General features: G+C 48.3%; 1 protein-coding gene and 1 non-coding gene across 4 annotated transcripts; both read left to right on the top strand.

The window, feature by feature from the left end:
* The first annotated feature begins 8713 nt into the window (after positions 1–8713).
* On the top strand, positions 8714–23731 carry ECHDC3 (enoyl-CoA hydratase domain containing 3). 3 transcript variants are annotated; one of them, XM_032473664.1, is made up of 5 exons: positions 8714–9087; positions 12277–12398; positions 13918–14015; positions 16011–16211; positions 17125–17383. In XM_032473664.1, exons 1-5 carry the CDS (start codon positions 8921–8923, stop codon positions 17314–17316), a joined length of 780 nt encoding a protein of 259 aa, XP_032329555.1. In that variant the 5' UTR covers positions 8714–8920; the 3' UTR covers positions 17317–17383. The 3 variants fall into 3 exon arrangements, with proteins under 3 accessions (XP_032329555.1, XP_032329554.1, XP_006191471.2); XM_032473663.1 differs by lacking the exon at positions 17125–17383 and adding an exon at positions 20139–23731 and having other exon boundaries at positions 8735–9087; XM_006191409.3 differs by lacking the exons at positions 8714–9087; positions 17125–17383 and adding exons at positions 9718–10426; positions 20139–23731.
* A 423-nt stretch (positions 23732–24154) lies between these two features.
* Positions 24155–24258, top strand: LOC116661630. The gene has a single exon (XR_004317584.1). It is a non-coding gene; the product is annotated as a U6 spliceosomal RNA (small nuclear RNA).
* The last annotated feature ends 312 nt before the right edge of the window (positions 24259–24570 follow it).

Below are 24570 nucleotides of genomic sequence, written 5' to 3'. Positions count from 1 at the left end.
GCTGAAATCACCTCAGGACTTTCTTCTCCACTGTTCCACCTCCTGGAACCTTGGTCTACACCGCAACCATGATTACTAGATAGTTTTTAAAATTCAGATCTTTGTTACCCCCTTGCTTAAAATCCAGCTCCTGCTTCTCACAGCTCCGTGGTTAAAGGCCACAGTCCTCTGGCTTCATCTTGTTTCCTTTTATTACCCTTCTTTCCACATGAATTTTAGAACCAGCTTGTCAATGTAAAAAAATAAGAGTCTGTTGTGTCCTGGAGATTAGATGTAGATTATGTTGAATCTGTAGATTAACTTGGGGAGAATTGACCTCTTAACAATATGGAATTTTTAACCCCAAACAAAGTTTATTTCTCCGTTTATATAGCTCTTCCTTGATTTTCTCAGTAGTATTTTAGAGTTTTTAGTGTCTGGGTCTTTCCGTCTTTTATGAGTTTACCTGTATTTCTTATTTTTCAGTGCGGTTGTAAGTAGTATATTTTTATTTGTTTGTTTTAAAATAATATAATTTAAATTTTAGTTTCTGATGATAGAAATACAGTTGATTTCTGTATACTGACTCTGTGCCCTCCAACCTGACTGAAGCCACTGATTAGTTCTAGTAGCCTTTTTATGGATTCTCTCAGATTTTCTATGTAACCAAAGGTGGTCAAGCTTTTTCTTCTTTAAACTACTGTCTTACTAAAGATAGTTCACATTTAAGACTTGCAGCCAATAAATACATTCTCTGTCACAGCTAATCAGCTCTGTCACTGTTGCAACAAGAGTAGCCATAGACAATACACAAGTTAATGGACGTGGCTGTATTTCAGTAAAACTTTATTTACCAAAGCAAGCAACCCTGCCCACGGGTTGGAGTTAGCTGACTTGCACCATGTAATCATATTCCCCGCTGATTAGCAGATAGTTTTACCTCTTCATTTCCCATCTAGATGTCTTTTGGTTCTTTACTTTGCCTGATTGCACTGGCTCCAGTACAGTGCTGAATAGAAGGAGTAAGAGAAGCCATTCCTGTCCGGTTCCTCACCTTCTGGGAAAAGCGTTCCGTTTTCCACCATTGCATATGGTGTCAGCTGTAGGGTTAGCACAGATCTTTGCCATAGTGAAGATGTTCCCTTGGTTCCTAGTTTGCTGGAAGTTTTTATCAGGAATAGATGTTGAGATTTGGGAAGTGCCTCTTTTTATCCACTGACATGATCATATGGTGTTTCTTTTTTAGTTTGTTAATATGATGAATAACATTGATTTTTACGTGTTAAAACAGCCCTGCACTCTTGGGATACACCCCACTTGGTCGTGACGAATTATCCTGTATTGTTGGATTTAATTTGCTAACGTTTTGTTTAGAATTTTTACCTCCATTTTCATGACATTAGTTTTCTTTCTTGTAATATCTTTGTCTGGTTTTGGGTTCAGGTTAATGCTAGTTTTATAGAATGAGGACATACTTCTTCCTCTTCATTTTTTGAGGAGAATTTGTGTAGAATTGGTATTAAATTTTCCTAAAATAATTGGGTAGAATTCACCAGTGTAACCATTGGGACTGGAATTGTCTTTGTGGTGAGGTCTTTAAATAGGACTTTCGTTTTGGTGTTTAAGATACAGGGCTTTTTAGCTTATTTGTTCTTTCTTAATTGAGCTTTTGTAATTTCTCTCTTTCGAGGAATTTACCCACTTCATCTGAATTGTCAAATTTATTTGCATAATGTTCATAGTATTACTTTGTCATTCTTTTAATATCTGCAGAGCTTAGAAGAATGTCTTCCACGGAATAGATGCTCAGTACCATCTGTTCAATGTATGGATGAGTGAATGCGAAATGCACAGTCCTTTATACACAAAAATTACTCATACATTATATTTCTATTTTTGCTTTCTTCCTAATGCAGATTCTGTTAGGTTATTCAAAATTCAGAATGCAGTTCATTCATTCAGAAGATTAATAGAACATAAAGAAGCTGACTATGAATTACTTAGAGGAAGACTTAAAAACATGGAAAATAAGGTTAACAGGCTACAAAAAGAACTGTTGGAAACGAGAGAAACGAATTCACAGTTGGAACATCAAAATGTGGCGTGGGAACAAGAGATCTGCAATGTGAGGTACTAAATTTCTTGGTTTTAAAGAAATATTTGAACTCTTTATATTTAATACCGTAGATACGTAGGAGAAGTTTTATCATTGCTAACTGACCTTTTGGGATTTTACAGAGGAGAAAATTTCATTAATATTGTGGAATATGAGACTCTTGGAAATAATACAGCTATATATACACACATATTCTCATTCTATATTTCTTTAAAAAAAAGATCTTTGATCCTTATCTCTCAATTATCCTCCAGGAAGTTTATATATTACTTTACATTCCCACTTGCAGAATTATGAAATGACCATTTTTCTCAAGGCAGAAACTTAAAAAAAAAATTATGCAGTTTTATTCTTAACATATGAATGGATGAATAAAAAGTAAAGTGGAAAGTGATTGCTGGTTAGTTTCTTCAGCATCTCTCTCATGCGGAGATAAGGTCAGTTCAAAGGTCTATGCTGAAAGCACGGATTACTCTTTATTGTGTAATTACTTACTATGGATCCTGCCTTGTTCCAAAAGGGATTTAAAAATGATTTACTAATAATCAACAAGGTAAGTTCAAAGTGTTGCAAAAGAAGAAACATAAAGTGTAGGGCATCAGGGAGTAGACTCCCCAGCCTCGCCTTGGATTATGCTAATTAGTGGGTCTGTGTGCTGGAAAAGACGCCTGCGGATGTTACCTTCCGCTGGAGATCATGTAGGAGTCCCTGTAATACTTCATGAAGTTGAAATTTTATTTCTCATGAACTTACAAACTTGTTTCTAAACAGCAACTTCTCTTTTAACTAAATTCTCTGTCCTAATGAAGGAGTAATTTATGACTATGTGGGGAAAAAAATGGTAATTTTCAACTCAAACCTTACTGAATAATTGCAAAATTTCTTTCCTCCACTATCACCAGAGTTACTCTTGACTGAAACTCAGTAACATTATGTCTCTTCATTGCTACTTTTCAAATATATATATCTTTATGAAGAGATTGAAGTGAGGAATTTAAAATGTGAGACTTGGAAATGAAAAAAAAAATTGAGAACATAGAAATTCCATTAGGGTAATAAATCGGCATGTGAAGAACCAGATCATAAAATGAACTTTTTATTTTCTAACAAAATAAATTTTAAGATAAGCATATTTCACTGCAGATTCACATTAAAACAAGAAACAAAGAAAAATGCTTACATATTATATGAAAAAATTAAGGAAGATTTAAAAAGAAAAGAGAAACAATACAATGAACAAGTTTACCGGAAACAGCAACTTGAAAGCACTGTCCGAGCACTGGAGTTTGAACTGAAGAGCATAAAGAATAAACCAAATCAGGTAAATTAGTCTTAGGTGAAATTTTCATTATCTCTAATGCTGTTTCATCAATATTATTTATAATATGCCTTTGAATTAATCTATATTTTCATTTAAAACAAATAAAAAAAATTATCTCATCCTAAATATGAACTATGACATTTAGAGCTTAACTTACTAATTTCTTGGTGTTCTTGGCATCTAGTAGATGCTCTGTGTCTTTTCTGAATGAAGGAATGGAAGGTAAATTGAGCTTAATCATTAACATAAGGATTGATGGTTTTGGTCCATTCAACAAAGTAACAGTCTTAATTCAAATGCCTTATAAAGAAATTTTCTTTCACTGGGATTTCAAAATTTGTAGATACTGACAGGCATATGCAGAATAGCTAAACAAGATTAATGCTGTATGGCACAGGGAAATATATACAAGATCTTGTGGTAGCTCACAGCAAAAAAAAATGTGACAATGATTATATGTATGTTCATGTATAACTGAAAGACTGTGCTCTACACTGGAATTTGACACAACATTGTAAAATGACTATAACTCAATTAAAAAAATGTTAAAAAAAGTTTTTCTTTCACGATACTACATCCCTTGTGTTTTTGCTCTGTAATAAATTTAGCTGTCATTTATATTAGAATTTGAGTTATTTATGTGCGTTAAAAATCCCTGTGCTTATTAAAAAGGCTACTTCTTTTTAACAGTTTAAAAAAATTTTTTTTAAAGATTCTCCTTCTAAGCTTTTTTTGAAATTTTTTATGTCATAAAACCCGAAACCTAACGAAATATGTCTCCAGGTTTTAGAAGAGTGAAATGATGCTCAGAGGCAACTTTCTCAAAAGCAGAATGCCAGAGTAATACAAGACGAAATCCTGGCCCATCATCTTTCCCAACAAAAGGAGGCAGAAAAGGCTAATAAGAAAATGAATGCTGAGGTATTTAGTCATTTTCAAATGTGTGTGTATGAATTTGTATATTTACGTATTTTAAAAACCAATACTGTATGTACAGAAAGTATAGAGGGTTTTTAAAGCCTATATATGTATATATTTTTTTCTGGGGGTTTCATTTCTGGTCCATTGGATAAAGTAATATTTTGAATTCAAATCCATTTGCCTGCAACAGTGACGTAGTGACATTCACAGTGGCCTCATCCAAGGAGAGGCTGTTAATATTTTCCATAGGAATTGATGAACTTTCCATAATCTCAAAACTGTTGCTAGTAACAGCAGGCATTCTAGTTTCTGGCAGTGATCTCACTCCCTTGATAGATGAATAGAGAGGTTACTTTATCATTTCCACTGATGGTAAGGAGAAAAAGCATCAATTACACCTCAATTAAAAAAAAAAAAAAAAAAGACCCAGGGCTTTAGAGCCGCTCAGCCCTGCACAGGGGCTTACCAGAGGGACCCTGACTTAGAAGGCTGCCACATGGGGGGACTGGCTCACACCCACCCTCTTAATGTTTTTCGCTCTGTATGGGCCTAAAGCTCCCTGTAAGAACCCCAGAGAAGTCAGCCCTAGCTGCTGGCCCTCCCACAGCTCGTGCAAGCTCTGAGGTTTTAGTGTTTTCCTTCTGCATTTGCTCCTAGTCAGTCATGTGGCTTCATAGTCACTTCACTTCTTTTAAGTCATCTTTTAAGGTGCAGTTCATATGCTCCCTCCTCCAGGAAGTCCTCCCTTAACACCCCTCCCAAGCACAGACCTTTCCATAGGCTCCTATTATATTTGCATAAATAACCGTTTCAGTCCTTACTATTGTCATATGCAAATTATTGTCTATAGTTTCACGTCCCCTTAAGTTGTGAGCATCTGGAAAACTGGACTAGAATCTTTTTGGTTTCTGTTCTTATAACTTTCACCTTAATACATTTTTGTTGAAAAAATTAATAATAGTCGCTAAGCATTGCGTTTCCCAAGCTCTTATTACACATACACATACACGACGCACATTCCATGTGCATCATTTAACATAATAATGGCAAACATTTATATGGTGCTTGCTGGATGCCAGGCCCAGTGCTGAGCATTTTACATGTATTTATTGACTTGAGGGGTAGGTGGCCCTGTTATCACCACTTCGCAGGTGGCAAAATGGAAACAGAGAGGTTAAGTGAGATGCTCTGGTTCACACAGCAAGTAAGTGGCAATGCAAGGATCTGAACCCAGGCTATTTGGATCCCTGTCCAGGCTCATCCACAACTTCTGTACCACTTTTCAAGTTGTAGAATAACCACAAACTTTGGGGTTAAAAAAAGTTGCTCACCGCAAAACGCTTAAGAGTCATCCTTGGTCCTGTCTCTCTCTCACACCCACATCCAATGCAACAGCACCTCGGTCCTCTCTACCTTCAAGATGGAAGCGGACTCCACTGCTCACTCCCTCTCCACACCTCCACTCATGCCCCGTCCAAGACCAGCATCTCCAAAAAGTCTCTTATCAATTCCACCACTAGACCCTTTGCAAGATCATTAAAAACACGGTCCATGCACACCCTCCCATCAGTTTGTACCACTTTGCCTTATCCTTTGCCTGAAGTTACTGAGTTCCTCAGGTTTAAGCCATATGAGCAAACTCAAGAATTTGTGCTAAGAGGGGATAAAGGAAGTTCATTTCATCCATGCATCCTACCTCCTCCATTTCATTTCTCAATTAATTTTCACCCAACCTGAGGCATGGGTCTTTGCAAAGAAGTTTTAGGTTCGCAAAAGACATTTGGATAATGACTGGTGGATTATAAATAAAATACAAAATAAAATCAGGGCATTGAAAAGCATCTGCAGCTGTGAAACCATGAATGTCCGACATTCTGGTTTGTGCGTGCCTGACCCTCCTGTGATCTTTTTTGCTGGGGGGGATGAGGGACAGATGTGGGGAGAATGCGGCCGGAAAGCTAGAGCAGGAGAGGCAGCCAGATGCCAGAGAACTCTCCACTGAAGCCAAGCTCCCGTATCTTTAGCATTGGACCTGTGCACCATGGCATCACACGCCTGTCTGAGAAGGGCCTGAAGTCAACAAAAAGAAGTTCAAAAACCACTCCATAAACAGTTGGAAAATCTGCCCTTCACTTTGTTTCCTCTGCACCCTGAGGAGTTCTAAATCTTCCTTCATTCCGACATCCAGCCTGAGACGCCAGGCTCCCTAGAACTGTCTTTTGTTCTACGTTACTTCTGCGACATTCTGCCAAGCATCGGTGGGTCTTTAAAGGGACTGTGAAAAGGTAGCGAAGACATGTCTGAATGGCAAAGACATGTGGCACAGGGAAGACACACATGAATCAAAGCCAGAGAGAAGCCTGCTAGCAACCTGGAAATCAAATTGTGTCCAGAGGAAGGAAAAATAGGTTAGAAAGGCACTGAACAAGAGAGAAGAAAGGAAAGCAGCCCTACCAAAATTAATGAGAGGCAGAGGAGGCCTGGAGAGACAGCTTGCATGAAAAGGCTCTCGCACCTCTTAATGATGGGCGAGTGTTTCAGCAAGTGATGCTAACTCCTGCTAGGATAATGCGATGGCCGTCCATCTCCTCTCCTTTCTTTATGTGTTCCTCCACTCTCAGACCAGGGCTCGAGGCTCTGAAGGACATGCGAGGAGGAAGGAGACATGAAAGGGACGGGAGAGCGGGCACAGGAATTCAGATGAGCCCGAAACCTCTTCTGCAACATCCTTCAGGTGACCTCCAGCACCCAGTCCCAACTTTGTAACTGCAGCACTGAGTGCGAGTGGGGCTCTCCAGACTGGGATGATGGAACCTGCCTCACAAGTTGTCCTGAGATGATGTAAGCAAAACGCCAAGTGCAGGCAATGGCAGAGTGGGGGACTTCACAGAGGATGACTGTCATTAGTATTAAGTAAAATTCAGAAGCAGTTGTGAAACCTCCCATTTTCGTCTGTGACATTCAGGCTCTGAGTGTCCTCCTAGTTCCTTCTCTCAAAACCCTGTCCTCCATGTCTCTCCTCTCCTCCAGGCCCTACACTCCTCCCTGCCAGTAAGACTCACCTGTGTAAGAAGGTGCGAAATGTCCTCCCATGGTGATGGTGATGATTCTAATCAGACTTCTTGATCCTGCATGGTCCTCAGGGAGCATGTATGACTGAGAGGGGACACAAATCCCAGTACACAAACTCGAGTGTTCTAGAAATTTAACTTCCTGTAATTTCTCAGCTTATTTGTATTTCAAAACTCCATTCTTCCCGGTGGCAGAAACTTAATCTAAGCCCATGTGGCATTCTGTCCCTGACCCCTGAGTAATAAGCATCAGATGGCTTGTAACGTCAAGGCTCTGTGCTTGGGCAGCTGTGCGAACCATTAGGTGGTCACGCATCGGAAAGACCTGATTCTTCCAAACACACGGGGAGGTTGTAGTTCCCTGCACGTCTGAAGTTAAGAGCGGCTGTGTGATTTGCTTTGGCAAATGAAACATGAGGGCAAGTGGCATTTCCGGAAAGAAGCTTTATGTGCCGGTTCCTGCTTCTTCCATTCTTTCTTTTTCCTCTGCTATAGAGACAGCTGTCCAGAGGACAGTGCTCACCTGGCCAAAGAGCTTTCAGCTGATTTGCAGGAGAACAGTGGTGTGAGTCAGAAATGAGGCTGCGTTGTTTGAGGCACTTAAACTTGCTTTTAGAAAGCCTGAGGAGGGCCCTGGGCATGGTGTCTCCCCTAGAGACTGGAAGATCTTTGAAGGCACAGACCATTCCTTCCAAGTATCCTGCAAATCTCCAGACTGGAAATTTAACAAACCCAGGAAGTAGTTAACTAGCAAATGACGAGGATCTTCTCATCACACTTAAGCTTTCAGCCGCAGGATGTGCTGTCTCGTGTCAGCCACTTAGACCTGAAAAGGGAGTTCCTTTGCCGCCTGGGTGCTTTGGAAAAAAGCAAGGTGTAAATGTAGATCCCACGGGTTCTCGATAAGAGAGGACACAAAGCACTCAAAAGCCAATGCCTGAGTGGGATTCAGCTCACGTAGTGACCTGGGAGGGTTTCCCAGGGTAGGATGAAGCAATTTGTAAAACAGTGGCGTCCCTAGCTCACACGTTCGCCGCCTGATGACACTCATTTTTCTTCTTATCTAGGCAAACCACTCTGTCTTGGTGTTGCAAAACGGGACAAGCCAAACCACTGCTCGCCTCCCTTAAGCCCTTTCATCCGGCCTTGCTAAGGCAAACAAACCTTGGAGCCCGCCTGCAGGTTTAGAGTCGGTCACCCCAGGCCCCAGCCCTCAGCTCCTCCGCGGGCGGGGCTCCAGGGGCCCGGCGGCAGGGTGGGGGAGGCGAGGCCAGGCCTCTGGGCGGGTGTGACGGGGACGGGGCCTCAGGTGGGTGGAGTGACCGGGGCCAGGGTGACGGGGGGCGGGGCGGAGAAGAGTCCGATCGAGGCCTGGGCCCCGGGATCCCCGATCCGGTTTTGCCCGCAGCCGCGAGCGGTGCACGCGCAGCGGCCCGGCTCTGCGCAGCGGCCCGGCTCTCAGCAGCGCCCGCAGCGCTCGGCCTCCCGCGTCCGCGCGCGCCTCTCGCCGCCATGGCCGCCGCCGGCGTGCGGGCCTTGGGGGCGAAGGGGCCCGGCTGGCTGCGGCGCGGCCCGTGGGCGCCGCTCTTCGCCGGCTTCTGCAACCGAGGGCCGGCCGAGGCCGAGCGGCCGGAGCCGGGGCCGCGACCCACCAGCTCGCGGCAGCGGGACGGCATCAGGTCAGCGCCGGGCCGCCGGGCGCCCAGGCCCTCCGGGCCCGCGGGCGTGGGGGCCGCTCCCCGGGGGGCTGGCCGGCTGGTCCGCGACGAGCCGGGACGGGGGAAGCCGGGCCGCCGGCCGCGTCCCGCCGCGCGGAGCCCAGCGGGCTCGGCCAGCGGTCAGCTCCGCCCGCCGCGGACCCCCGTGTAGCCATTGCAGCCGATCGCGCTGGCTGGGGTGTCCGACGGGAGGAAATCCGCGGCTGCCGTGCTGGCAGAGGTCCCGCGGCCGGGCTCAGTGGCCTTTGGGACCCCGCGGGACTCACACGGAGGACTTAGGTGGGACCTCCTGGGACGGCGCCAGCACTTCCCCTAAACCCCCGAGGTCGGTGTGGGCAGCCCTGCTGGTGGCCCCAGCGTCGCTGTGCCTCTGAGAAAGCCCTTGCAGTGAGGGTTGTGTGCTCACAAACTTGACCTGGCTCCAAGGCGAGATCAGGCTTAGCTGAGCTGCTCCTTGGCCCTCACCCAGAAGTGCCCTCGTGGGGGCGGGCAAATAAATAGGACGGAGAGCACACTGTTCTGAGCTCTGCCCTTTGGCTCAACAAGCCAAAAACCCTTCAAGCAAACAGCAACCCTGGCAGTAAGTGCAGAAGGGCCCCAGCCCCCGCGTTGGTCTGGCCAGGGCAAGGGTACAGGGGGAGAGGGTGGGGCAGGCTAAACAATGTGTCTAAGTACTTAGATGTTTCAAATCAAGCTAACTGCAAAACATGTTTTCTCCTCCTCCCCTGACAAGCAGGCCTTCATAAACCTGGAAAGCTGTTTGAATTTAGGATCCTCTGGCTCCTAGGACCTCCCCCAAAGCGCTGGGGAGCCAGCTGCAGCCTGCAGCTCTGTTCTTTTCTTCCCACTCTGTGCTTGCCCCCTCTCACCTCTCTACCCGTCCCTCCTGCTTCTCTGCCAGGGGCTTGGCACACAGGTCTGCAGACGCCCCATGCAGCAGCATGCATGTAGTCTAATCCTGCTCCCCCTACACACAACTGCTCTTGGACACCTGGGTCTAAGGGCGCCCAGGGAATCCCAGGGGCTCAGGTGACTGCAGCAGGGTTTGGAAGAGGGTGGTGATTTCCAGGTGATATCCCCGTCTCAATACCCCAGTGGACTCCTGGCTCGTTGGGAGGGCCCCTCTGGAAGAGGGCCTGAGCAGGGCTCTCCAGGGTGGTAGTGACGCTCCAGATGCAAGACATCCCGTGCTTTGAGCCAAGACAGCCACCAGGAGAGTTCAGGTCCACGAGATGTTCCGGAGGAATCCACCGGGGGTGGTGACCAGCTGAATGAGAAGGAGGAGAGGGATCGGTTCTCAGTGAGTTGAACAGCAAGCTTGGATGGCTTTCTGAGATCAGCAGAGAGGGGAGGGGCTGGTTTGGTCCCAGGGGGAAGATGCCCAAGGGACACCATGGCATCCCCGGAGAAGTCCAGGAGACATGTGGATGAACTTGTGGGTCTGCAGCTCAGGGAGAGTAGAAGGGAAGTAGTAGAGAAGTAGGGCAAAGGCTGGGCGGCGTCAGCACGGAGGTAGCGGTTGATGCCAAGGCCATGGTGAAGTTGCCTAAGAAGAGTGTACTGGATAAGCAAAGGCAGAAGAGGGAACCCTGAGGATCGCTGGATCATCTGGGGGTGAGCAGAAGGCTAGGGGCCCATACAGAAGTCACGGAGGAGTGGCCAGAGGAACTGGGAGTGGAAGAATGTACTTCTAGAAGGAGCGCATGATACAATGGCCACTGGATTTGGTTCTGGCAGTTAGGAGCTTCCGGTCTTAACAGTTTTAGTGGAGTGGCAGGAATAGAAACCTTGTTACGCTGGGTTAAAGAGTGAACTTGGCAATTCAGAGCACTCTGGCAGGGTCAGAGGTCAAATGGGACATGTGAAGGGTCAAGGGAGTTGAGGGCTGGCATCTGTTTTACACAATTTTGCCTGAAGCCTCAGAATCTAAACATGTCACCAATGGGGTGGCAACTTTTTAGGTTTGCTACAGTGAGCACACTCATTTTATTGGAAGGTTGGTTTCTCAGCAGTCTCTCACTACCACCCCCCACAGCAGAGGTTTCCGGGTCTATCAGCACGTCAGCTACAAGTCACTCCTGTATTTGGGAGAGAACCTGTTATGAGAAACAAAAGGACGACTGTCACAGCCACCTGAAGATGGCATTCCCAAGAAAATGGTTATTCTTACTGCACCGAAGTCAATTCAGTCACCAAAGTGGCTTCGCAGAAAACAGTGACACGGAAGGCTTTGATGGAGGATCTGAGTTGACACACAGCAGTGGGAATGTCGTATTCCAGGAGGACTGAGGGAGGCTGAAAACATGTGGGCACAGACTGATGGGAAACAGACAGAAAGCACACAACTATCATCGGGTGTCTGGCTCGTTGCCCGGGCCTTGTAAGAGCAAAAATAAGACACTTCTGCGTCCAGGCAGTAAGATGACAATACATGTTGTTATAGTCAGCATGTGGGGGACCTTAAAACAGTGAGCAGGCTCTGAACACCCGCTTTGGGGGGGGTGACGTGGCCAGGAGAGCCCTCGCACTGTACAGTCCTGTCACTTTGTTTTTCACATATCGTCCTGTTCTCGGGCAGCATAAATTCTGCAGAGTTACAGGATGCCACGGCAGAGAAGATGGGAAGATACTGTCATGCATCTGTATCGGCAGCTGCACCTTGGCCACCTCTTCCGTGGGGCGGGTGGGAGGAGATACGGGGGCCTGTTTTTGTTCCTGGCTCCTTTCCTAACCTTATTTTTTCCGAAGAACAATGGAAGTAAGTTGAAGGTAGCACCGTGTGTCATGTCCCTCCGGTTCCCGCAGACTGACAAAGCTCGCAGCCTTGCAGGGTGGAGGGTAATGCTTTTGGAACCGCTGTGACTTGCCCTTCCTGTGGAGGTGGCAATAAGGGTTGTGACAGCAAATCTAGAGAAAAAGGGAAACATATCAAGGGAAGCAGGAGAAAACCCATCCGTACTTCTGGCAGTCCCTTTGTTTTGACTTAGCTGTCCCTCCAGAGAGTTGACAGACCCTCTCACTGGCCTCTCAGCTCCCACAGCTCTTTTGTCTGATGTTTTAAAAATAGCCCCCAAATTAGAAAGGAATTTCAGGGGTCCTCTCTTGTCTTGACTGGTGCACGACCCAGTAATTATAAAATGATCTTCGCAGGAGCATTGTCTTAAGCAATCCAAAGAAAAGAAACGCACTGTCGCTGGCGATGCTTAAATCTCTCCAAAAAGACATTCTTCATGAAGCCGAGAGCCAAGATCTGAAGGTCATTGTCATTTCAGGTATTTATCTGATGTCCATCCTCAGTGTTCTGCAGAACCCAGAGGAGGTGTCTCAGAATTCTTTGGTTAACCGGGGCATCCTCTCATTCAATGGGAGAATTGTTTTGGAGCTCCTTTACAAGAAATTAATTATGGAGAACTTGTGTGTAGTTGGAACTGTGGTCCTAACACTGTTGGCTGTGGAAATTACAGCGAAGATTACCATGCAGTGAAAATATGTGTCTTTTCCTTTTTGTCGGTTACTAAACATTGCCCCACGCGGTTCTGCTGGTCTCCCCATCAAAATCAGAGAGTTGATTTCCTCACGGACCTTCTCCAGTGGGTTTACACCGGTCCCTTTGGTGGACTGCCTGGAAGCTAGGACCAGGCTGCTAGGGCACTTGATTGGTTTGTCTCTCGGTTCTGACCAAGCTTTCAACTGAGAGCCGCAGTCTTCTTGAACGGTGCCTGAAAGCATGCCCTATTTTACCCATTTCTTTCCTTGCTCTCTTTCCAGTAAGAACTTTTATCAAATTATCTGATGGTGATGGCGGTGGTATAAGTAATAGTAATGTCAGTATTTTATTTTTATTATTTTTTTAAATGGAGGTGCTGGGGATGGAACCCAGGACCTCGTGCATGCTGAGCACATGCTCTGCCACTCAGGTCTTCCCCTACAATGTCAGCATTTTAAAGCATCTACAGACAAGAAACATGGATGATGCTCTGTGATGCTTTTTTTTTCTAATTAGGGTTCAGTGCTTTTGGAGAATGTGACCATCTTATCAATGGTGGAACATACACTTTCAACTGTTCTATGTGGGGAAGGGAAAAGAAACAGAGCCGGTAGAGGTCAGGTCAGCAGCTGGGGGTGGGGGGAGTGGGGGTGTAACCCGGGTGCGGCCAAGGCAGCTCACTTCCAACCACACCGTCTCCTCACTTGTTTGAAGGGACCAACGCTGCCTGTCAGAACCAGGCCACCAAAGGAAACATGAGAAAGTGTTATCAGCTTATCAGTTGAATTACATTTTATTGTTAATGACAACCGTGGCAATAAAACCACATCCTCCCATTTCTTGTTTATAAAATGAAGGGACTGTCTTCACGCTTTGACCTTCCTGATGCCAGCCTGAGGGGTGGCCGCGTCTGTAGACTAAATGGCAGGGCCGCTGCGGAAGGCTCGGTGGTTTACATGGCCCTGGATGAGTCCACACACTCAGGCCAGGCCGAGTCCAAAAACAAAAGATTGACACACCAAAGGGACAGCTCTGAGCAAAGTGCAGCCTTGGTCACAGCCTCCTCTTTGTAGATGCGCGCTGCCCCTGGTTTCCATGACTCCTACGCTGTCATCACAGGTTACTGGCCATAGCTCTTTAAGCTGACTGGAACTATTCTTATCAAAATCTGGCCATTAACTCTAAGTGCCCACAGCACGCGTAGGCTCGCTCCCTCCAGTTACTCACTGGACAAGGAAGTGAACATCCACACTTGGGTTATTTACATCTTTTTCTTTTCTTTTCTCAATTGGAAACACTGGCAGCTGAGGGGCCTGTATTTTCCTCTGGGCATGACTTAAAGGAACTGACAGATGAACAAGGCCCAGATTATCACGCTGAAGTATTTCGAACCTGTTCGGAGGTAAGCCAGGGTGGCGGTCGACATCGCAAGCCTGGGAACAATCATCATATTAAACATTGCACTAGCCCCCTAGTTTACAGATAAGGTTTTAGCCAGGAGATGTAACCACTGCAGAACTGTGACACTCCTGTAGTCATTGGTGAGCCCTTCATCCAAGCAACTGTTTGGTTTGGACTTTTCATTTCATGCTTTCTATGTGCCAGGTAATATTTTGAGAACTCCAGATATGCTAATTTCTGTAATTCTCGTGTTCTGTAAGATGGTTATTGTGATTATACCCATTTTACAGATGTTAAGATTGAGGGATGGGCAGCAAGGAAGTGACAGATGGGGTAGCAAACCCCAGCAGCCTAGTTCCAGACCACCGTGCTGATATTTCTCCTGGGAAATTTCATTGTAATGAGAATACAGCATTCCATGGCATGGAGATGGTTCAGTTTATATAGCCATTTACTTGTTTTTATATATTTATAGTTTTCACTATTATAAAATAATGATTTGGCAAGCATCTTTATCCAGATAGCTTTTCACCCTGTTTCAGATTGTTTCGTGGAAGGAGAATTCCTAGATCCAAGGTAGGGATATTTTAATGCTGCTAATACAATGGATTCCCTAAGTAGTTCCCACCAGCTTGTGCGGAATCCCAGCCCCTCCTGGACTACAGACAGGAGACAGACTGTGCAACCCAAGTCACAGCCACAGCTGAGCCGTACCTTCAGCTGGCTAGGTGACGCATGACACTCAGACCCGACACAGGACCTTTTCTGTCTTTGCAGGAAGGCTTTACACGCCCCTGCGCTTCTCCTCGGTATTGGAGGTCCGGTGAGAAGGGGTTTCGCCCCTCCCCCTCCCCCTCCCCTACACGCACGGCCCCTAAGCCCACCAGCCCTTTGGGGTGCGGGTGTGCATGTGTATGTGCATTCTCCTCCAGGAGGGTCAGTTACCAGATTCTCAAAAGGCCACCCTCCAAAAAAGTCAAAAATATACTATATCCTCACGTAGATAGTTGGTCACTTTATAATAAAGCTGGCAAACACAGGGGTTCATGAACACAAAGATGAGACTTCTTCAGGCAAAATCTTCGAGTCCCTGAAAGTCGTTTTTCTTGGCATTGCCGCGTGGGATGCCAGCCCAGAGGTGGTTCCCGTCCCCCTCCCGCCAGGGTCAAAGGGCAACCATTTATAAACTGAAGTTACCGTAGCGGCACAATCTGCTTAGAGTGTCAGGGAGAAAAATGGAGACAGTTAGCCAATTTATTTCATCAGCTGCAAAAATAAGTCACAGTGCTGGAGATCTGGGGGGCGGGGGCCCCACATGGGCCAGCTTCCGGCTCCCCCTCTGTGCCAGTGGCTCTGTCTTAGGAATCCTATTGATTTTGATGACAGCAGGGTGTTCCCCTCATCTTAATAGAACTGAGAGCGTGTCCATGGTGGTGATTTGAGAGGTAATCACTAAGGAAATTGTTGCCCAGTCTTTTTCCCACCTTAATTTTTCAAGGAAGTACCCAATACCAGTTTCTGACTTTTAATGCCAGAGCTCCATGCAGGGATGCCAGAACAGAACTGCTTGTTCCCAGAGGTCAAGGTCAGCCCTCTGCTCTGGCGGGGTCGCTAGGGGAGCAGCAGTGGGGACAGCATCCTCGTGGAAGCCATGCTGGGTGGACACGCAGGGGCCTCGAGTTGGACAGAGATGGCACAGACCCCACAGACACCCCCGCAGATCTAGTGGCCTTAGGGGGTCTCTTCCCCTCTGAGCCTGGTGTCCTGGTTCCTTCCTCCTGGGTCTCAGGACGGCCAAGCTGTGCGGTCTGGTTCACAGTCGCTATTTAATGCAAGTTAATGCTCTCTGTGGCTTCCTCTACCCATTTTTCATAGTCTCAGACACACCCATGCATTGAAAAGGGCTCTGAGAACAGCAGAGTCACAGGAGATAACAGGCATTAATGTCGCACCTCACGCTTGGACGGACGTGAAGCCAGTGTGTTTGCTTCTCCAGGTCATGATGATGATCCAGAATCACCCGGTCCCCGTCATCGCCATGGTGAATGGCTTGGCCACCGCAGCCGGGTGCCAGCTGGTGGCCAGCTGTGACATTGCTGTGGCGAGTGACAAGTCCTCCTTTGCCACGCCGGGCGTGAACATCGGGCTCTTCTGCTCCACCCCCGGGGTTGCCTTGGGGAGAGCGGTGCCGAGAAAGGTAATGGAACTCACCGCACGCACCCTGCTGGTTGTGATCCTCCAGTGCTTGGGAGGTCAGTTCCAGGACTTTCTGGTTCAAGGTGCCATTTGATTCAGAACAGCCTGAAGCAGAGCTGGCTGATAACGCCACGTGTTCCTGCTCTTGTGTGGGGAGGGATGGCCAGCTTCCTGTTCCTCTGTGGCTCCTCCCAGGGGTCTGCAGTTTGTAAATCACAGCATTTCACTCTTACCTGCCCCTCAGTACAGCTGGTTAGGTTTTTGGATTTGCATTGTTTTCCCAAAGGTGCACATTTTTTGCACTCATACTCGAAATGCAGTTGAGAACCAGTTTTATTGCACAGAAAGGTGGGCCATGAGATATAATAGCCTGGTGACATTGGCCAGGCTGGGACACTAGTGCCACTGGCTGATTGCTGACAGTCCGCCTCATTCCCGAACAGACTGAAAGTAGCCGATACACTGAGTGTGTGAGGTTTGCAGTGGTTGCAGGAACATCCTGTTCATGGTGTGTTGGCCCCAGAAGGAGCCACATTGCCAAAAGCACTGTCATTGCTAACCAGAGTGAAGTCCACTTTCTTCACAAAGCTGTCCTCTTTCCTATAACATTGTTAAAGGTTTACTGAGCATCTCTTAAGTGGAAACTGGTGGTTTCCTTGTTCCAGAAAAATACATCCTTGTTCTCAACTGGAAATCTGTTTTTAAAGGTGGGGACCAAAGTCATAGCAAGTAGGGAACCTAAATTGCTTTCTAGAATACATTATCTATTTTAGCATCCACTAGGAATATTAGCAGCTGCTCCAATGCCTGGGGCACCAGAGAAATGAGACTGAGGGAAATCAAGGCACAGGACTAAGAAGAAAGTTCGGGGAAGCACTCCTCCCTTCCATGTGCCTCCTCATTCGTTTTTACAGAAGTGTGTGTTCGTGAGAAGATTCTGCAGACAAATACCTACAAATGCACACACTTATGGAAACCAGCCACACATGGGCGCCATGTTGGAAAAGGTGACCCTCAAAACTCAACAGGTCACTCCAGTGTCCTCAGACTTGGGGGGGATTTGGATCCTGCCCGGATACACATTTACCTTAAATGTTACATATTAATTCGACAAATACTTCTTAAGTCCCTACTCAGGGGCGGGACATTAAATTAAAGTACATTACAAAGTTATTGTTGGAGCTTATTAATGAGCTGTCTTGCAATTGTGCAAATCAAATCTCTTGAGACCTTTTGCACATTAAAGGTGGTTGTCAGCCTGGCCTACCTGCTGCTGTTCAGTGTCAACACCTGACATTCTGGAAGGTTCCATGATGAGGCATTTGAAACTTTTAAATCAGCCCTACTGTTGGGACAAGAATCCATTCTTTCTTAAAACAAACTTAAAATCAAGGCTTAGAACTGAGTCCTAGAAACTTACAGAATGTGTTATATGTGTCCAATTTTAAATTCATTTTTGAGAAGAAAGAGGGAAAAAATATGACAGGAAGAGGCCTTAAAGTCCCAGAACCATGTTGCAGAAACATCGCCTGTGTGGTCCCCTCTAGGAGGAAAACTAGGGGTTCACAAAAATCTAAACCTGACAGAAATGCACCTGCCTATGATTATTGCTTGGTCACACCGCAGGGACAGGTCCATACTCGGCCCGTGACCCCGCGTGCATCCCCGGGAAGCAGAACAAGCAGGTGCCTTTGCCAAGTGGCCTGGCCAGGAAGCTCCACGCCTCTCACGCCAGCTGAGGTCGCAGGCGTGGGTCACCAGTGTCCTCTGCTGGTCACCTTGGGAACTGCTCGGCTGTGCAGGAAGTGCTGCCTCTTGTCCACTGGGAGCCCTTGTGTTCAAGCCAGACTGAGCCTGGGCATGAATAATTTCCCGCCGTGTGAAGTGCTCCCTCCCCAGGAGTTAAATATGCATCTTCGCTGCACCGTATAAACAACCTGCCTGGTGCAGCTGCTCCCTTCCCTTCCCCAGTCACAGCTGATGTTGCTTGGAGACGTAGAGCCAGCCCCTCAAGCAGTGGGTACCTGGGGGAGCACATCAAAGACCAGAGCCCCCTCTTCCCAAACCAGTCATATCTCCACGCGGGAACACCTGCTTCCACCTGTTTACCTGCCGTAACTCTGTGCATCTGGGGAATCTGATTTCCTAATCGTCTCGTTAGATCAGAGTACAACTTCCAAGCTGGTGAGAGTGTTAAGTGAAAACCTTGGTCCTCAGCCTGTGTGCTGGTCACCAGAGAGTCTGGGGAATTGAGGGTCTCAGGCCCCCCGACCGGCCGCATCAGAATCTGCATGTAACTGTTAACGGTGATTCACGTGGCCACCAGGGAGCAGGGTTCAGCACCACACCTCACAGGAGGGACTGGGGGTCTCGGTGACTCACCGAATGTCGCCCAGCTAATTGGCCAGTTCCTTTCTCTCCGAGTCCTGCCGCATAGCAGCCCCTGATGCTGGTTCTTGTCCTGCGTGGGACCTGAGGGGACCCAAAGACCACTCTGCTTTAAATGACCCCCCCCCCCATTCTGGGGCTGTGATACCTGAAGCCAACATTAGCGGGTCGTACAGATTTACAGGGGGAAGCATGCTAATAACAGCCACTGCACTTGCTAGGTGCCTGCTGAGTGCCCGGCGCTGCAGTCTAAGCTTCACACAGATTTCTCCGTCTTCACAATTCTGCAGGAGGAGGGAGGTCTTGACTTCCATTTTTCAGATGAGGAGATAGACTTAGATGCGTTAAATCAGCCCCTTAAGGTCTTGTGGTTAGTGCGTGGTCAATCTGGGGTTAGAGTTTGGGGACACCAGCCTCCGGGCCCAGCCTTGGCCTCAAGCACTTTTTGTTGCTTTTAATGCAAATCTCCCGGGAAGAGGAAGCATGAAGCCGCCACCTTCTGTCAGGGGGACCCAGGAGGTGCCGCCCTGCCAGGCTGCAGGAGTTGCTTATGGAAAAGGGCGAGAGGAGGTATTTTATTCTCTTATCTGAAGTTTTAGGGGAAACTTAAACAGTAAGTAAAGGTTGTGCTGATTCACAATACAATAGGCTTTCCTTTCCTCAGGGAATGCCCATCCGTTATTTAATCTGGGTATGACCCCTATAAATCTACACGTGCGAAGTAGTGTGAGCTCGCCAGGCGGGTGAGGCCCCGCGGCCGGAGCGGGGCACGTGCAAGGCGGGATCGCGTAGGAAGCGGAAGGGGGGCCGGGAACACGGGTGCCGGGAGAAGGGGCACTCTGCCGATTCCTGGCCCCTTCCCCTGCACTGGGGCTCCTGCGAGCCTTCTGCGGGGTCCTACTCGACAGCCCTGAGCCAGCAGCACTGGGCTTTAGCTCCCCTTTCAGACAGGGCTTCAGCCACGCTTCGCAGTGATGAATCTCTTCCTGCTCAGTTACAGAGTAGTCCCTGAAGTGGTCCACAGGCAGCAGTTCCTGCCGCCAACATGTCATCCTCAGATTATCAAAACTGGGCAGCACTGGGTTTAGTCCACTGCCCTGGCTTTGCAGAGGAGGAAGTGGGGCCGACGTCACCTCGTGCCCGGTGGCCAGCCTGCTGTGTGTTCCGTCTGCGCCCCTGCCGGCTCCTTTCCCAGCAGGCTGAGGGGGGTGGAAAGTGGCCCCTGCAGTGGGTGATGGGAGTGGTGGGCTCACTGCCACAGCGTTTTCGGTCCTTGCTCGGCCCCCTCAAGAGGCAGGTGATGGAATCCTCTTCCTTGGACAGAGGCCAGGGCCCCCGATCTGGGGAAGGAGCAGGACACGAAGGGTCCTTCCCTCTCCTGGGCACCCTGGGATCCCGTCCCTGGCGGGAGTCTGGGGCCTGAAGGCCTTAGGGGTGTTGGGAGACACGGAGTTTGAGGGGCAGGTAAATGGGCCGAGGCAATGGGCTTGGGTCCCAGGACACTCAGTGCCTTAATAATCGTACCTGTCTCCTCCCTCAGGTGGCCTTAGAGATGCTGTTCACCGGGGAGGCCATGTCTGCACAGGAGGCCCTGCTCCACGGGCTGCTGAGCCGGGTGGTGCCGGAGGAGCGGCTGGAGGAAGAGACCATGAGGATAGCAAGGAAGGTGGCCTCCCTGAGCCGTCCTGTGGTGTCTCTGGGCAAAGCCACCTTCTACAGGCAGCTGGCCCAGGACCTCAGGACCGCCTACCACCTCGCCTCCCAGACCATGGTGGACAACCTGGGCCTGCCGGATGGGCAGGAGGGGATCAAGGCCTTCCTCCAGAAGAGGAAACCCGTCTGGTCACACCGAGTGGCCTCATCAGAGGACCCGGGGCCATAAGCCCAGTGGGCAGCGCTCAGGAGACCTGCTGGCCCCGGCCTTCGGATCCCCAGCCACCACCACTGTCTGGTGACTGTTGCAGAAGTCAGCCTGCTTTTACCGCATTAGTGATGGTTACAGGGCACGTGGTCTGTATTAAGAGCCACGATCCCCTGGGGAAGGGGCGAAATGGAGACTCGGGTGCTGATGTGAGCAGAAGGGCCGGGGGCTCCTAGGCTGGGCCAGCAGTGTTGGGAAGCGAGCTGTGATGTGCCCCTGCCCAGGCCCTGAGGTGCGGGGTTGCCCTCACAGGGGAGGAGGTGGTGATAAACCGAGGCATGAAGGAAGGAATTCAGCCTGACTGTTACCAAAAAGTGCCTCTAACGTGAGGTGGGGCCACTTGTCCGTTTCAGGTGACACATCTCAGATCTCCACGAGATACTCCCCACTCTGAACATCTTGATTCTGTTGAGAAACCATCACGCCTATGGCTTTGGGATAATCTTAGGTGATTAAAGTTTACATATTTAGAGAGACTCCTTATCTTGTCTTCCCAACCAGACTGTAAACTGGTTGAAAGAAGAAAATCAAGTAACTCTGATGCCTGGACTGTGGACGTCTCACAGGTGCCTGGTGCTTCTGTGATGAAGGAAACCAGACCCTGGATTCGCGGATGGAAGCACTGGGAGGGGAGGGAGGGACGCAGAACACACATTGTACCACGAGGTAATCACCTGCTCCGCTTCTGGCAGATTCCAAACCAGCATCAGCCATCCGAGTTCCTTAACTGACGTAGTGTTTGGATGAGGACCTGAGCATCTGGCTTCCGGTCCAGTGAAGCCCCAGAAATGTCCTGGATCTCTTGTCCTCCAGCTTGCACCCTGGGGCTGATCTGTTTTTCTTTCTTTCTTTGTTTTTTTAAGTCATCTTTTTCCCTATGAGGAGAATGTGGCCATAAATGTGAGGAGTGCCGAGACAGAGAACCACGAGGCTCGACGCAGTGGTTCTCATTCTGATCGTAGGGGCAGGCAGCCCCTGCACGGGAGGTCTCGAGGGTTTCTGTTGAGACTGGCCAGAGTTCAGAAGAGTGTTTTCCTGGAAAGGAGGTGCAGGAGGCTAAAAATGTTCCTCCAGGAGAGGAAAGGCCGTCAGAGCCACCGTTTACTGGCCCCCAGGACACTCCAGGCACCCGTGGTATTGACTCCAACATTGAACCCCTATCAGAGTCCAGCGGGGCAGGGCCCACTGTCACCTCCAGTCTGAGACCCATCTGTCGAAGGTCAGTCAGCGAGAATGGGGTGAGTGAGGGGTCCAGGCTCCGTCCACCCCAGAAAGCCGTGATGCCCTTTCCCCGGCCTCCCGCCTTGTGGGGGAGCCTGGGCTGCAGTGAGGCCAGGCTGAAGGCTTGACCCCTGCACCATGCAGCTTTCCAGACCCAGGGCTGGACCAAGAGAGCTTTTTACCTGCATGAGAGCTTTTACCTAGATGCTGGTAACCCGCTGGCTGAAATTCCAAACCAAGCTGTGGAGAACGGAGCTGTGGCGGTCTGCTCAAAAGTAACACCCTCAGTGGAGTCCCCAAAAGTAACAAAACCTCATGCATTTGGCAAACCAGAGGCTGCTTCTCTGATTCCTGTAGGAGCTGCACCGTAGCCTCGAACCAGGAAGTCCTGGGCCTCTAGGCTGGCTTCCCAGCCTGTGAGCTGCAGCCCCCTCGGGGACTCACCATAAATCTTAATAATTGCCGGCGCTGAAGATAATCCAGAAGGAAAACCTGCTACCCAACCAGCAGCGTCATACAATTCATCCCCAAGGCAAATACCAATTTGAGGTTAATTTGCATCGCTGCTTCCTTCCACTGGGATAGCCAATGAAGAAGTTCTGATGACCACATGTGACAACTGCTTTTGGAGAACCTCGTGTGTTCATCTGCCTGTCTGCACTGTTTACTTCTCAGGGAGCTTTGCTGAGCTCAGCCCAGCAGACCATGTGCCAGCAGGGGCAGGGGCTCGAAAGTCAGTGAAATGGGCATTTCCGCTGCTCAGCCTGGGTGAGAGATCCTTCTGAAGGCCAGCCTGAGCCCCAGAGAACAGAAGTTAAGGCACTGGCTGCAGTCGGGCCAGCATGCGGGTTTGGATCTACATGATTCCTGACCACCACACTGTATTGCTCCCAATGTACTGAAAAGGTTACCATTCTAGCCTGGAGAGACCACCACCAGTGCACTCAGAGGAAACCGATCAGAAAGGGCAAAGCCAAGGCCGCACAGCTTTGCTTACCAAAGGGGATTCGGGGGAGAGCACAGATCTGACCTCAAAGGAGTTCAGGTGCCAGGCCTGCCATGAACTTAGCTGTAAGACTGCAGGTGACGGGGCCTCTCTCAGCGCTCAGGTCCCCTTCTGTAAAAATGACCCCCTTGGGCCCCCTGGTCGTCCTCGTTCTGGCATTCCGGATGCTACCATGCTGGGATTGGAAACTCACTGCAAAACCTGAAACAGGTAGCTTTTACTCAAAGAAAATGCTCTTACAAATGGAGAAGATGGGCCTTTTACCTGGAAAGTGTAAATGACATTGGAGAACGAGAAATCGTTACAGATGCCCAGAGCCTGGGGGCCACATCTGAACCTTTAGAAGATGTCTTCGGCTGGGAAGGCCCTACCGTGGGCAGGGCTCTACCCAAACCGGCAGCCCCCCTAGTTTGGTCCAGGTGCCCCCTTTCTTCGCTCCATCCTCTGAGAACCCACTGCACTAAGTAGGGTTTCCAAAGTATGTTCCCTGGGCGACCGGGCTCCTCCCCAGACTTGCTGAATCACAAATTCTGATTTCTGGGACCCAAAATATGCATTTAAAAAAAGATTTCCAAGTGATTCTGCTGCACACTAAAATGTGTGAACCCCTGCCTCAGGGTGGAAGTGACAGGTATCTCCCCAGCAGTATCTGTAGTTTGAAAGGTGGAGGTGGTGTGGCTCTTGTGTTGAAGCTGTGGGCAGTTACTGGAGAGGAACGTGGGGGCGGGGACTTGAGCAATTGGGCAATTTCAGGGCCTTCCTAGGAACCAGGTGCTCACGTGTCACATGGAACATCAGAATACACTCACATCCTGCACTAAATGTCATTCTGTTTAGGGAAAGGGGTTGAATAATTTGTTTTGAAATGGCTTTAAAATATTTGATTAACAAATGATGGTTATTTCTTGGCAGTCATCAAGAGGTAAGAGTTCAGTTCAGCCTGACTGGTGTTGACCTGTTACAGTTAATAAAATATAAAGTTTCAGTCTTGCGTCTTTCTTTCCTGTTTTAGAGCCCAAAAGATACCTTTCAGGTTGCAAACAGAGGCCCGGGAGAGGCTGCAAGCTGTCCGTGCTGGGCCCGCAGGGTCTCTGGGTGGGATGGTCCCGGCCCTCCGGCTCAGGTGGAGGGGAGGAAGGAGGCTGTGGGGTGAGTGAGTCCAAGTTAGGGGATTAGGGCCCCGGCATGGCCGTCTTCTGACATCCTGGTTGATTTCACTGCAGTGTTTCCTTCAGGTCCCCCTGCTCTGCCCGGGAATGTCCCTGCACTGACCCCCAGATCAGTTTGCAAGTATTTGTTTACACATATAAGAACTTTCCCCCTTATATGTTGTATGTTTTCAATATTTACCTTACCAAATTCTGTACTGAGATGGTACTTGACAGTTTTAGAAATTTCTAGGAACGTAGTGCTGGCGGCAGCAGCACATATACTAAAGCTGGAACGACGCAGAGATTAGCACGGCCCCTGTGCAAAGATGACGTGCAAACTTGTGAAGTGTTCCATGTTTTTAAATGGGAGTTTGGGATTTGCAGATACGCATTATTATATATAAAATAGATAAACAACAAGGACCTACTGTGTAGCACAGGGAACTCTATTCAAAATCTTGTAAAAACCTACAATGAAAAAGAACAGGAAAAGGAATATATATCTGTAAAATGGAATGCCTGTGCTGTACACCAGAAAATAACAAAATACTCTAAATACACCATACTTCAATTAAAAAAATAAAACTGGAATAAAATCAGTCTTTACCATTGTAAAAAAAATTCTAGGTATTTAGAAAAAGGAAACAAAAATGAATTGGTCAAAGAGGAGTTT

Source organism: Camelus ferus, chromosome 35 (assembly GCF_009834535.1).
Source record: "Camelus ferus isolate YT-003-E chromosome 35, BCGSAC_Cfer_1.0, whole genome shotgun sequence".
In the NCBI taxonomy this organism is placed as follows: Eukaryota; Metazoa; Chordata; class Mammalia; order Artiodactyla; family Camelidae; genus Camelus; species Camelus ferus.
Note: the sequence above shows the minus strand (reverse complement) of the source record. Positions and strands in the feature narration are given on the sequence as shown.

Excerpts from the sequence above, each read along its gene's own strand:
- ECHDC3 (XM_032473663.1), top strand. The coding sequence starts at position 8,921 with ATGGCCGCCGCCGGCGTGCGGGCCTTGGGGGCGAAGGGGCCCGGCTGG. Across the intron at positions 9,088-12,276 it reads CGGCAGCGGGACGGCATCAG|GAGCATTGTCTTAAGCAATC; the intron begins GTCAGCGCCGGG and ends TGATCTTCGCAG. Across the intron at positions 14,016-16,010 it reads TATTTCGAACCTGTTCGGAG|GTCATGATGATGATCCAGAA; the intron begins GTAAGCCAGGGT and ends TTGCTTCTCCAG.